Source organism: Psilocybe cubensis, chromosome 1, assembly GCF_017499595.1.
Source record: "Psilocybe cubensis strain MGC-MH-2018 chromosome 1, whole genome shotgun sequence".
NCBI classification, from domain to species: Eukaryota; Fungi; Basidiomycota; class Agaricomycetes; order Agaricales; family Agrocybaceae; genus Psilocybe; species Psilocybe cubensis.
Genome location: NC_062999.1, coordinates 1,273,472 through 1,287,357, shown reverse-complemented (window position 1 = coordinate 1,287,357; position 13,886 = coordinate 1,273,472). Strand labels below are relative to the sequence as shown.

General features: G+C 45.6%; 5 protein-coding genes across 5 annotated transcripts; 3 read left to right on the top strand and 2 right to left on the bottom strand.

Annotated features, from left to right (window-relative positions):
- Positions 1–117: 117 nt before the first annotated feature.
- Positions 118–861, top strand: JR316_0000373 (Nicotinamidase; the record flags this gene model as incomplete). Its single annotated transcript, XM_047886188.1, has 1 exon — positions 118–861. The coding sequence occupies one exon, from the start codon at positions 118–120 to the stop codon at positions 859–861; it is 744 nt and encodes a 247-aa protein (XP_047753934.1).
- A 1,213-nt stretch (positions 862–2,074) lies between these two features.
- Positions 2,075–7,114, bottom strand: JR316_0000372 (Putative DEAH-box ATP-dependent helicase; the record flags this gene model as incomplete). Its single annotated transcript, XM_047886187.1, has 19 exons — positions 2,075–2,276; positions 2,329–2,468; positions 2,519–2,929; positions 2,981–3,104; positions 3,157–3,272; positions 3,325–3,357; positions 3,414–3,536; positions 3,582–3,875; positions 3,925–4,161; positions 4,214–4,388; positions 4,439–4,620; positions 4,674–4,945; positions 4,996–5,016; positions 5,070–5,178; positions 5,235–6,221; positions 6,282–6,581; positions 6,646–6,807; positions 6,858–6,897; positions 6,960–7,114. The coding sequence occupies 19 exons, from the start codon at positions 7,112–7,114 to the stop codon at positions 2,075–2,077; spliced, it is 4,083 nt and encodes a 1,360-aa protein (XP_047753933.1).
- Positions 7,115–7,267: 153 nt separating this feature from the next.
- JR316_0000371 (ATP-dependent RNA helicase DHX8) lies at positions 7,268–11,075 on the top strand (the record flags this gene model as incomplete). Its single annotated transcript, XM_047886186.1, has 6 exons — positions 7,268–8,000; positions 8,052–8,911; positions 8,969–9,335; positions 9,390–10,545; positions 10,600–11,002; positions 11,058–11,075. The coding sequence occupies 6 exons, from the start codon at positions 7,268–7,270 to the stop codon at positions 11,073–11,075; spliced, it is 3,537 nt and encodes a 1,178-aa protein (XP_047753932.1).
- A 545-nt stretch (positions 11,076–11,620) lies between these two features.
- On the bottom strand, positions 11,621–12,223 carry JR316_0000370 (Nuclear transport factor 2; the record flags this gene model as incomplete). The annotated part of the gene is made up of 3 exons (XM_047886185.1): positions 11,621–11,844; positions 11,902–12,125; positions 12,186–12,223. The coding sequence occupies 3 exons, from the start codon at positions 12,221–12,223 to the stop codon at positions 11,621–11,623; spliced, it is 486 nt and encodes a 161-aa protein (XP_047753931.1).
- A 100-nt stretch (positions 12,224–12,323) lies between these two features.
- Positions 12,324–13,832, top strand: JR316_0000369 (Inositol phosphosphingolipids phospholipase C; the record flags this gene model as incomplete). Its single annotated transcript, XM_047886184.1, has 5 exons — positions 12,324–12,367; positions 12,420–12,593; positions 12,652–12,838; positions 12,890–13,009; positions 13,065–13,832. 5 exons carry the CDS (start codon positions 12,324–12,326, stop codon positions 13,830–13,832), a joined length of 1,293 nt encoding a protein of 430 aa, XP_047753930.1.
- Positions 13,833–13,886: the final 54 nt, after the last annotated feature.

The window sequence follows — 13,886 nt, the reverse complement described above, 5'->3', positions numbered from 1 at the left end:
TAAAACGATATATTTAGCCAACACGTGATTGACATTGCATCTGGTCGCTGATAACGGGGGTTGTCTCATCATGTCCTAAGCAAATCTGGCAGTAACACCAATCTACCTTCCACCACAATGAGCACACCGATTTCCACTACGCCGCCTCTGATCCAAATCAACGACGATTCCCCGAAGGGCGATAAAACTGCATTCGTACCTGCTCTGCTCGTCATAGACATGCAAAATGACTTTGTCTATGGATCACTTGCTGTACCTGGAGGGGAGAGCCTAATCGAGCGTATCAACACTTTGATTGACCTGCCATTCAAAGCTCGAATTGCCACCAGAGACTTCCACCCCGACAACCACGTTTCGTTCGCGCAGACCCATCAAAAACCGACCTTCTCGAAGGCGACGGTCTTCCACCCTGGGGACGAGGAAGAAAAGGAAGGCGCGCAACTAACGATGTGGCCCATACACTGCGTGGCGTACTCTGGTGGTGCTGATTTTGTTCCCGGGCTGAAGACAACCACATTCGACGCTGTTGTGCACAAGGGAACACACCCTAGGATCGAGTCTTACTCTGCCTTCCGCGATGTCTGGGGAAAGACTGAAACGGAGCTGCCGGGCATCCTGGAGGAGCTGGGTGTCACCGACGTATATCTTGCAGGCCTTGCGGGGGATTACTGCGTCAAGTATACGGCCTTGGATGCAGTGGATTACGGGTACAATACATGGTTGGTCAGGGACGGTATTAAAAGCATCTCAAAGGAGGAGTCGGACAAATCTTTTGCGCAGATGGAGAAAAAGGGCGTTAAGTTCACCACGATTAAGGAGCTACAAAAGCTACTGGCACCATCTGTCCCCGTACTCAACTGAATCGGATGGTTTTGAACTATTGTATATGGTAACAGTGTAGGTTTGCATTTTGCGCGGCGGTTGTTTGTGTTTATCCGAAGTTTCGGTTCCGATTAATAACTACAACATTGTATTAGTTCTCTGTATTTGTACTCTAAGTTGTGAACACATTTTACTATTGGTTGGTCGCATTGGTCGGCTCGTCGTCTCTCGCTGTATGTAACGAGAATTTCCATACGGTTGCTATTCAAGCTGTTTGGCTGCTATGTATTTGGTTAAGATGTGACTGCTCAATGAGACATCGGCATACAGAGGACAATATTCAGCCGCCGACTTCCTCTTATGCTGGATTTAAGGCTGGACCACCCTTCAACCGATCCATATATGTCCTTCTGTCCCTGAGTTCGACGGTCTCACTCTTGAATTTTGTTTGAACATCGGGATACTTCAGATATCACCCTCAATTATTGACAACCTTCACCACTCCTTTATTATCATACTGTCAATGCCAGAGACACTCACTGGAGCTCCACCGCCATTCTTTATTCGGCTTTTTACTCAAGTGGCAACAGGACTACATTATCTAGAGGTATGCACAAGAACTCGCCAAATTCAACTCGCCTTGTTGAAGGACTTTTAAAATCGTTGGCAGAGCGTAGGAGCTGTTTTTGTCCTTTGGCTTTGGCCTTCTCTCGCACCCGAACCACGAATCCACCAATTTATTTCAACGAGTCCTGTCCATCATAAACATCATAAGCACCATCATCACCATCGTTGCTCATCATATCGGACAGACGGCGACGCTATAGTTTCCAAGTCAGACCCTGCGTCTAATATGATATCGGAAGCGTCGAGCCCAACGCTCGAAGAATTGGACAGGGTTGACCAAGCGCTATGGGAGGAACAACAGAAGCAAACACAAAATCCCGACACAAGACTCCAATCTGCGCGCTGGAGAGCTGGAGAACGAAAAACGGAAGAAGATAGCGTCCTAGATTCGAAGGAAGAAAGAGGGCAACCTCCAATCGCTGACTCTGTAAAAGACCTATCATGTTATTGAACGACAATATACTGGACAAAACGAATGAGATAGAGATAATGTCATTTTATTTACTGCATGGATGGAATTTATATGCCAAACGGGCAGGCCCTGTGCCTCTGTTAAAGGCTGAGAGAGGTGTCGCAGAAGCTCGAGTTAAGGTTATGTCCGTTTTGACGATCAGTCATCTTGATATCAACGCGTGAGTGGACTCGCCCTATTGGATGGCGTTTTCGAATCCTCTTCACGATTAGTGGGGGTATTTGTCCCCAGATCTTCAGTGCGTCCATCATGCGTAAGGAGCGCCATGATGGCATGAACAACTGGATTGCCTGACTCTGCCGTCAACATTGTGCCGTCCTCTATGGACCTTTGTAGCTGTGCATCCAGCAAGCGTCTTCAAAATTGTGTTACCAGGGATTCAAACTACCAGATGAAATACAACATACCGAAGTTGGTTAACGAGAATACCAATTCGTGGAATGGCCGCGAGCTTGATGAAATTATCTTTGCTGCCTATAGTAAGACCTCCACGAATGTGGTTTACGGAAACAGGGCCTCCAAATAATAGAAGAGCATACATGGGCACCTAAGCGGCGTCAACAAGAGACCGATGTACGATAAATGAGAGAGCCTCACCTTGGTGGCATCCCTCAGAAATATTTTGTTCGTCATGTATTTGTGGAAATAGAACAAAAAAGGAGGTTTCCAGGTAGACTTTGCAAAGAGCACACTACCTGGATGGAGGAATACCCGCCCTTCTTTGAGATCCAGAATTTTGTAATCTTTCGCGCTGTTATCACGTTGGACTGTTCCACCGGATACTTTATCGTATTTAATTTTATCTGTTGGCAGCTGGACTCTGGCGACACGAGGCCAAAGACCACCTAGCATTGCAGCTTTAACGAGGTTTAAGTTGTCGCTGCATGTGTTAAGACTTTGCGTCGTCGGCTTTGAATTTAGAGGAATCAGGCCTATTTCAGCCAGGGAGGAAATAAAATCCTGTCGAAGAGTGGTGATTTCTCGAACAACCGCTGCAGATATAAAGTTCTACACTGATTAATAAGCGAACTGACCAAATTGACATTTCGTATCACTCACTTGATCATAGAAGGCCCGGATGGTGCTCTGCGACTTTCCTTCAGCGCGCAGTTTCATACATTCATCGAACGCATTGACATCGGTCAACAGGTCACTATCGCCGTATAGGAAGCGCGCACGAGCTCTAGAGGACGTTATAAGTCATGAGCTCAAAGTACATGGCAAGGATCACATACACCGCTGCTTCATCGCGCTTATCCATGGGACTGTTGAATAGCGGCTTTGATGACAGGAGGGCGGCAACTGTCGCGACAGGTCCAATGCATTGGAATATGGTACCCAATATCAACATCTTTTCATAGTTAAAGTTAAATGACGATACTGGGGTAGAAAAGACTACAGACCTTTGCAAGTCTTATATCAACGGGAAGCATTGACTGACAATTGTTTGAGTCAGGAGCATACACAACAGACTGAACAACAGTGATCTTACCATATACTTTCCAAGTGCCGTCAATCCTCCATTTTGATCAATTGCTCCAATTTCTTCCAAGGTTGTCCAAGCTCTATCCAAAGCAGCGATAGCCGGAGGGTCAATGACTCTACTCAAAAAGGCCTAGATAACGTTAGATAGATTAGGATGAATGATTGATAGGCTTACCTTTACATCTTCATCCTCCCGCGTTGCTTTCACAGACAAAGAAATGCTCTCCAACGGCACGCGGAGTATTTCTGGCACCGGGAATGGAGCCATACTCAATTCATGTTTTCTTGTATACAATTTGTAACAGACTCCAGGCCGGGTACGTCCAGCACGTCCTCTTCTCTGTCTCGCCGCAGCTCGATTAATCCATGTTTCTACCAAGCGTGACATGTTGGTTTCTGGATCAAATTGTGTTTCTTTCACTTTGCCAGCATCAACGACATAGATGATATCATCTATGGTGATGGAGGTCTGGCAGAAATGTTAGCCATAGCATAGCCGAAGTCAGTGTCATACTGACCTCAGCTACGTTAGTAGATGCAATGATCTTCCAATTTTTCGTAGTTTGGAATACTCTGCGTTGTTCTTCGTTCGATAGGTTGGCATGGAGAGGCAATACTAAGGCATCTCTGTGTCCGACACTGCTCCGAACGGCTTCCACACACTGTCTAATTTCGTTAACCCCCGGGAGGAAAATGAGTATACCGCCAATAGTTTTCGCTGTCGCAATGATGTGATTCACAAGAGCAGAAATTAACTGAAAAATGCGAGTTAAATACTTTAATGGATGTGATGATAGCAGCGCTTACCTGGTAATCAATTCTATCTGACCGCATGATATTTTGAATGCCTTCTGCAACTAAGCTAGAGATACCTTCAGCTTCATGCTCTTCTTTTAGTCTGCGTGTCGTTTGTAATTTTTCTTTGGTCTGTCTGACTACAGGGGGTCTATAGTTGGTTTCAGATAATATGTCTTCAAGATACCTAATGATGCCGTTAGGATGTCCAAAGGAAATGGTAATTGAAAAACACACTTGTCTTCGACAGGATGCATGAAGCCCGGAATAGTAAGAAGAGGTGCATCGTCAAAATATTTGACAAATGTTTCGTGGTTAATAGTGGCTGACATGAGAACAACTTTCAATGTTGGATGAACCTTGAGAAGTTCTTTCAATTCCAATAACAGAAAATCGCCGTCCATGGATCGTTCGTGAACCTGTGTAAAGGGTCAGTTTATTATATCACTTTTCTGAAAGCAAGCACATTTACTTCATCAACGACAATGTGTGAAATATCTTTAAGAGTATCTCCGGTGCTAAGTCGCCTCAAGACAACTCCGGTAGTACAGAAGAGAAGTTTGGTATCTTTTCCTTGCCTGCTTTCACCTCGAATAGCATATCCAACAGAGCCGTCTTCAATACGTTCCTCTGAAACGCGAGCTGCAACTGAGATCGCTGATAACCGGCGTGGCTGAGTGACAAGTATCGACGCCGTAGAACCACGGTTTGTTTGAATGAGAGAATCAAGAATGAACTGAGGAACTAAAGCGAAAATCTCAATAAAATGATAATTTCAAAAAACCTTTGGTTACGTTGAGTTGTCTTTCCACATCCTATATAAAAGCAATGTCATAATAAGAATTGACAACATCCTAAATAAGCTTACCAGTCTCTCCAACGACCACAACAACTCTGTTGCGCTCTAACTTATCTAGAAAATCTTCTCTGGCTTGGAAAGCCGGTAACTTCATCCTTTTCTCCAACATGGCTTTGTACTAGAGAGACCGTTAGTATTTTTTTTTCAAATTTCATGAGAGTGACACCAGACTACTTTATCGGTTTGCACTAGCATGTCAAATGCCCTTTTGATATCTGAATCGTCCTGAATATCAATTCGTCTCGACCGCACTGAGTTTGGACCTTTGACAACAGGAGACGTTGGAGTATTTGTAATAGAGCGAATGAATCTTTGAGGAGTCGGGATTAGATCCTTGAGCACTACTGAGATGTTAGGTGGGCCATTATCTTCAATGTCGGCCCACGCCTCTTCAATTATTCGCATCACGGTCATAAAAAAACCTTCGCCATGTTCTAGTTCACTCCTAGACTCCATCGCTTTTAAGAACTTAGAAAGGAGGTGTAATCGAATATATGCGGGAGCTGTTGCCGAGGTGATATATATAGGAATATAGCCTGGTCGAGGATATTTCTCTGTCTCAGAGAAGAGAATATGAACGACGATCGGTGCACTGAATAAGGGTAAGATCAAGTGTCCTTCTTCTTCCAGATGAGCACCAAGAGCTTCGTATTCCTCCACCTCTATAGAGTAAGGTGCACTTTCGTCAGCATTTGACGCTATTATTGGGCTTCCAACCAATTTTCGCCCAAGGGCGACCATCAGTGAATCCCATTTGAAAATTAATTCGGGATTAACTTTGGTGCATTCATTGACAGCATTCAGTGGCCAACCAGCTTCCTTGACGGCCTTTTCTTCGATCCAACGCTTTTTTAGATCGTCTTGGCCAGAATGAGCTGAGGTGATGAATGGATTAGAAGCGTTATTTGAAGGTAGAAATCGTTGTGGGAGGTCGCATTCCGGTAGGTGGAGAACAAGGTATTCGATAGCAGCTTCAAGAGGCGACAAGGAGCTCAACAAACTGAAAGTCAACGGTGATTCCTCCGATAAAAACTTTGTAGCATCTTGTATCTGCGATTTCTTGAAGTCTAAATGTCCGAGTTGTTGCGCAATTTCTGGGATTACTTCAGGGGAGAGCGTGAGACGTAACGAATCGGAAGTATCTGGATAAAGTTCAATGCTCTGCAAAACGGATTTACCTTGAATCAGTCCTGTTGTTCAGGTCCATGTCAGTGTATTTACCTTCTTTATGGCATCTTCTACCAGCTCCCTGAGAGATGAAGCCATTATTACTTCTGGATAATCAGATGATATGTGACCGCTGGACTTAGATTCGGCTTGTCTCCCTGCGACTGACTTGGACTCATCTCGTTGAGACGCCTTGGCTTGTCTTTCTTCGACTGCTTTTTGAGCAGAAAATGGATCAGCTTCGTACATCCATTTCTGGTGCTCTCGAATTGATTTATGTTCTGCTGCAAGCTCTTTCCAATAATCGCGAGGTCCTGGCGGTAGGATCTGATTGAGTTGAAGTCCATTGCAAAACTGTTGGAATAAACGCATTCAGAATGAAGATCCGACGCGCCGTTATGAATACAGACCGACGAACACGATAAAGAGCGTAAGTGGCACCCCAATGTTTGGCTTCCATGGCAGTAGGTCTGAAGTAGGGTGGATGCGGTTCCATGCGCACTCGGTCAATTTCGGAAGTCTTAGGGTTGCGTCTACTCAAGGTAACGACGAACGAAAAGCCACTACTTCCTCGAGAACGCTATTCATACTATTAAGATGGCTGAAAGACGTGATAACATTGGCTCGCACTGTATCCACAACAGGCTTTTCCCAACCTAATTTTTGGCATCTGGGATAATAAAAAAGGTGGTTATTTTATGCATATGAGAGCTGATGAATCATAGGTCTTACCTTTCTTGAAGTATGCTCAAAGGGTATTTGGATCCTGGAGGAAACAGAGGTGGTGGACCTGGTGTATCTGTGGTAGAAGCGGGTGTCTTATTCTTATCCGATTTTGACGAGTTTCCGGCATTTCCAGATTTTACAATCCCTCTCTTGGGTGGCATAAGCAACAGAGTAAAATATGAGGTAACGAGAAACCATTTTGGTGGGAGATAAAAAGAAAATGAAGTGCGTTGATCTGTTTGCTTACGCTATCAAACATTGGCTCCGCCGTTGAAGTCTACTCATAACTCGGTCATATACCAACTTCACGATAAATGGCGGATTCGGACCTCTACCAACTCGAATTCCTCTCACTCATTAACAAAATCACCCAAGAGCTCGACAATCATGTTGGTGTCAATGACAAAACTGTTGCCGAGTTTATAGTCGCTCTACATGAAAGTTCGGGAAAAAGTCTGGCTAACTTCAAGGCGAAGTTACAGGAAAATGGACTCTCACCCCCTGACTCTTTCGTCGAAACTGTAGACCGCCTTATCCTAACTTTGCACCCTAAATACAAGAAGCGCCAGGTGAACAAGTCTGCTAAAGCTAAAGGAAAAGCAAAGGCAAATGACGACGAGGTGTCGGACCTCGAGCTCAAAAGGCGCATGTTTCCTGGACTAGCTATGAAGGATAAGGAGGTCCCACCCGCAGTATCTGAGGATGACTTCTTGAAGGAGCTTGGTGATCTGGTAGCAGGAAAGAAAAGAGCTGCGTCGCCTAACATGGATGCCTCACCGAAACGAAGAAGACCAGACTTGTCACCACCACGTCGAGGTCGTAGTCGAAGTCCACGCCGTGGAGATGGAAGGGTCAATGATAACTTTGGAGATGGAAGGGATGCAAGATATGGGGATGGCAGAAGCGATAGAAATGGCTATAGAAATGGAGGCCGCCGTCAACTCGATGAAAGACCCGTTCTTTTCAAAATCTATGATGGAAAGGTATCGTCTCTGAAAGAATTTGGCGCTTTTGTGACACTGGAAGGCGTCGCGGGTCGAGTAGAAGGTACGTTATTTCTCTTCGTTGCGTTGACATGCCGTTCTTATCGTATATAAGGTATGGTCCACGTCTCTAATATACAAGTTGGGGCCAGAGCCAATTCTGCTGCCGACTTACTGAGTCGAGGACAGCATGTTAAAGTGAAGGTCATGAGCGTTGCGGGTAACCGTATTGGGTTATCTATGAAGGACGTTGACCAAGCTACTGGCAAAGATTTAACTCCCCACCTACGCATCAAGTCGGAAGCTGAGATGGAAGAAGAGCGCATCCGGGCGGAACGCGCTGCCTCATCTGGTGCCAACGCAGTACCATTACGCTCCAAAGAAGATAGTGCTCCTGTCCGATCTGCAAAGCGCTTAACGTCTCCTGAACGATGGGAAATTAAGCAACTCATTGCTTCCGGCGCTATTGATGCCTCAGAATATCCCGATCTGGATGAAGAATACAACAACCCGATGGCACATGCTGAAATAGAGGAAGAGCTAGACGTGGAGATTCGCGAGGATGAGCCGCCCTTCCTTGCTGGCCAAACGAAGCGGACTCTGGATCTTAGTCCTGTTAAAATTGTCAAGGCTCCAGATGGATCACTTAACAGGGCTGCACTTGCAGGCGCTTCATTGGCAAAGGAGCGACGAGAATTGAGGCAGCAAGAGGCCAACGAAGAGGCTGATTCACAAGCACGGGATTTCAGTCAACCTTGGCTTGATCCTATGTCCAAAGACAGTGACAAAATTTTTGCCCAAGATCTACGGGGCAACCTGAAAGGACAAAAGGCAGGAGACGTCCCGGCGTGGAAAGAGTCAAGTTTCAACAAAACTACGACATTCGGGCAGATTACCAATCTCAGTATACAAGATCAACGAAAAAGCCTTCCTATCTACAAACTCCGCGAACCATTACTCAAAGCTATCGAAGAGGTATGTGTTGTATATTTTTTTCCGCGTATCATGTACCGATACCGACATTTTTTACAGCATCAAGTTCTTATAGTCGTCGGCGACACTGGATCAGGGAAAACAACGCAGATGGTACAATATCTAGCAGAATCAGGTTATGCTGACCGAGGGCGCATTGGTTGCACACAACCCCGACGTGTAGCAGCTATGTCTGTGGCTAAACGTGTCTCGGAAGAAGTTGGATGCAGACTTGGTCAAGAGGTCGGGTATACAATCCGTTTCGAGGATTGCACAAGCCCCGAAACGCGAATCAAATACATGACGGATGGTATGTTGCAGCGCGAGTGCCTAATTGACCCTCTGTGTAGCAGCTACTCTGTTATCATGTTGGACGAAGCTCATGAACGGACAATTGCTACCGACGTTTTGTTCGGTCTTTTGAAGAGTGAGTTGTTAACCAAATGAAAAGCGCTGACTTCTATACTGAATAGTATTTTAGAGGCTGTAAAGCGACGCCCTGATCTTAAACTCATTGTTACATCTGCAACTCTTGACGCCGAAAAGTTCTCAAAATACTTCTTTGGTTGTCCCATCTTCACGATCCCTGGTCGAACATATCCTGTTGAGATTCTATACACCAAGGAGCCTGAAACCGATTACTTGGATGCGTCTCTCATCACCGTTATGCAAATTCATTTATCAGAACCTCCAGGTGATATTCTTCTTTTCTTGACAGGTCAAGAGGAAATCGACACATCCTGCGAGATCCTCTTCGAGCGTATGAAGGCATTAGGCCCTAAAGTTCCAGAGCTTATTATCCTTCCCATTTATTCCGCCCTTCCGTCCGAAGTGCAATCGCGAGTGTTTGAGCCCACACCCCCTGGTGCCCGTAAAGTCGTCATTGCCACGAACGTTGCCGAGACTAGTTTGACGATTCCAGGTATCTATTATGTCATCGACCCAGGTTTCTCAAAGCAAAACGCCTATGACCCTCGATTGGGAATGGACTCACTGGTGGTCATGCCCATCTCGCAAGCTCAAGCCCGACAACGTTCGGGTCGTGCAGGACGTACAGGCCCTGGAAAATGTTACCGCCTCTACACAGAAGCCGCTTACAGAAACGAAATGTTGCCCAACTCCATTCCCGATATACAGCGTACTAATCTCGCGGCTACGATTCTACAATTGAAAGCCATGGGCATCAATGACTTGCTCAGTTTCGATTTTATGGATCCTCCTCCTGCGCAGACAATGTTAACAGCGCTCGAATCTCTTTACGCGCTGTCCGCTCTGGATGACGAGGGTTTGCTAACGAAACTAGGGCGCAAGATGGCAGATTTCCCTATGGACCCCCCAATGGCAAAGATGTTGATTGCGTCCGTTGAATTGGGATGTTCAGAGGAGATATTGTCTGTTGTAGCGATGCTATCCGTCCAATCTGTATTTTATAGACCGAAGGAAAAACAAGGACAAGCTGACTCAAAGAAGGCCAAGTTCCATCAGCCTGAAGGAGACCACTTGACACTGTTGACGGTATATAATGGATGGAAGGCAGCCAATTTCTCAAATCCGTGGTGTTATGAAAACTTCATCCAGGCCAGAAGTATGCGAAGGGCGCAGGATGTGCGCAAACAATTGTTGGGTATTATGGACCGGTAAGTGCTTTCAGAAAGCGGAATTTGTGACAGAAACTGATCGTTGTCCCATAGATATAAACATGACATACTTTCTTCTGGAAGAGATTATAACCTTGTACGTAAAGCTATCTGCTCTGGATATTTCAGGAACGCGGCCAAAAAAGACCCTCAAGAGGGTTACAAGACGCTTGTCGAGGGAACACCGGTTTATATCCATCCATCATCGGCATTGTTCAACCGTAACCCGGAATGGCTCGTGTACCACGAATTAGTTCTGACGACTCGCGAGTATTGTCATAACGTCACAGCTGTCGAACCCAAATGGCTCGTGGAGGTGGCACCTCAGTTCTTCAAGGTCGCTGACGCCAACAAGATCAGTAAACGGAAGAGACAGGAGAAGATCGAGCCGTTGTACAACAAGTACGAGAAGCCGGACGAGTGGCGGTTGTCCAAGATCAAGAGGAGTGCGCGCTCGGTACGTTTCATATTTTGAAATTATCATGGACTGCGGCTTACTGATTTAATTACAGAGTCAAACGTTTGGTTAATGACACATTTCATCGAATATGCTTTATTTGTTTTTTTGTATGTCTAGCTGTAATCCGGAAAACGTTTTACTCTTTTTAATAAAAATACTATACCAAACATTAGTGGCTATAGCTCTGAAACTGATACTACAAGTGGTTTAGGCATTTAATTCTTCTGTCGTGGGTGAACACATTTGCAATCATCTCAGTGGGTGATAAATGGGTGGATTAAAGTGAAGCAATGAATTAACTTTTAAGGTCATTTGCGTCGCTATTAAACTATGTGTACGATGTATATACAAAAACATCCCCAAGAATATGTTGTCCATCAAACATTATAAACTGAATTAGAGGAAGGATGGCGATTATTGGGCACTTTAAAATATAAACAATGTTAATACAGATACAGATAAGTGAAAACAAGAATATGGTATCATCTCCTCGGGCATACAGTCTATATGTTATTGACGTATACAATGAATGATATTCGCTAGAAGTACAACAAACTGTCAACGATTAGCACCGGACAAATTAAAGTTGGGAAACAATCTTAATACTTACAATATCTAACCAACAAATCGCAAGGCATCTGCGCTGACGTAGTATTTTGCTACCTCTCCTGGCTTTGTGGGAGGGGCATTGGGGTCTGGGACCAAAATAAAGGTTTGCGAAAAGACGCGTGGGTGGCCTTCTATGGCACGAGCAGGTGTGTCGGGCGGATTTCCTGATGGACCTTTGCCATGTATGACATTCCCTGAAACAGTGATCAAGAGGGACGGTGGTTGGGCACCTAATGAATAGACATAGTTTAGTACGGCACCTGCGAGAGCGCGCAATTGTTACAAACCTGGTATTGGATGGCAATCAAAAGACTGGACTTCATGTTTTGTGGCAGGCATTTTGGTCACCAGGTCTTTTAAGCCTTCTACGCCCTGAAACGGGGTCCCATTCCATGTTAGAGATGAATTTGCGCGGTAAAACGGAGGTAGGTCCGCAAGGCGCGTGTCGGAGTCATAGGCGGTATAGTAAATTCGGGTGAAATGGTCTGCTGCTCTTGTCGCGATTTCAATGCTGTCGGTGTAGGATAAAGTTTAGGTTTCGAGGAGAGGAGAGGAATTGAGTGAAACGCACTCATTGGGAGTTAGGGTAGTCGAAGGTGTCGCGGCCATGGTCGTTGAAAGTAAAGGGACTTGAACGTGACTCTGAGTTCATCTACACTGTCACGCCTGCCCTAAATATAGCGTCGTCACTCTTGCCCCAACGATCATCATGCCAGACGAGTCGCGTATCCGTGTTCTCACTCTCAATTGCTGGTATTCCCTGGAATTACATCCTATGTATCCCCCGAGTCTGATGGATTACCAGGGGTCTCAAATACGTCGCCAAAAACCTCGAGGAGCGCATTGAGACTATTGCACACGAGTTGGCCCATTCCGACTATGATATCATTGCCCTGCAAGAAATATGGGTCTTTGCCCACTATGAAAGAGTACAGAAAAGAATAGCTGCCCGTTTACCGCACTCGAAATTTTTCTATAGGTCAGCCTTTTCTTATTCAGTTCCAGCAGGTGGCCACCAGACTCATTTCTGGTTCCAGCGGTGCACTTGGAGCGGGTCTCGCCATATTCAGCCGTTATCCTTTCATATCCTCATCAATTTACCCATATTCTCTCAACGGTACACCCTTAGATGTTGCGGCTGGCGACTGGTTTGTCGGGAAAGCAGCCGCCAATGTTGTCATCATGCATCCTATCCTCGGTCAAGTGCAAGTCTTCAATACACATGTATGCCTGTGAAACACTTCTTCAGACCCCTTCATCTAATCAAGTGTTCAGCTTTTTGCTAAAGGGGGAGAGGATGGACCTGAGTATAATCGAGCACACCGTCTTGTCAACGCTTGGGAATTTTCGAAACTTGCTCGACAAGCTGCAGAAGTTGGAAGATATGTACTAGCGGTATGTCAGCGTGGATCAGGGAGAGTTTCGATTGGGTGTACTAAAGAACATCCAGCTGGGTGATTTTAACAGCATTCCAACCACCTTGCCAATGACCATCATCTTCCAACATGCTGCCCTGAAGGACTCTTGGGCAGTCACCCATCCAAACGTTCAAGCATCACATGTGGTTTCTGCCCAACAAGCTGTTCAGCAACTTGGCATCACGGCTGACTCTCCTCTAAACAGCTGGTCAGCAGGAAAGCTTTATGCTCGAGGCACGTGGGGTAAGCGTCTGGATTACATTCTCTATCGGCAGCCAAACCGTCCTGGCCAGACATCACCGAGTTTGAAAGCCGTTGACACCAAAGTGGTGCTCACAGAAACTGTTCCTGGACGGTCTTTCTCTATCTCAGACCATTTTGGTCTTGAAGCCACCTTTGAGATTATCACCGATCTTTCCAACGAGGAAACAGATCCAAGTTTGGTACCCCCGTTTCAACAACCCAGCGAACTATCAGGCTCAACTATTAACGCAACGATACACGCACTTACGGCTTGTTTTCGCTTCTCGCGAGAGAGGTCGCGCAGAGAGTTGATCATCTTCGGCTTATGCCTGTTAATCCTAGTTGGCGTGGTCGTCGGTACCGCATGGCTGCCGCATTCCTGGATAAATCCCATCTTTATCCTGTTCACGGTGTTTGTGGCATGGTTGGCTACGACTATGCTATACGAAGGTTATATTTTTGGGAACTGGGAATGCAACGCTCTTATGAACGTCATCGAAGAACTAGAGATTCATAGAAAAGGGCAAGAAATATTGAATGGACGACCAGGAGATTGATTCATGTTCACTCGACTCTTCGGCTCATTGTATTATTCCACGCATTGGTTCGTC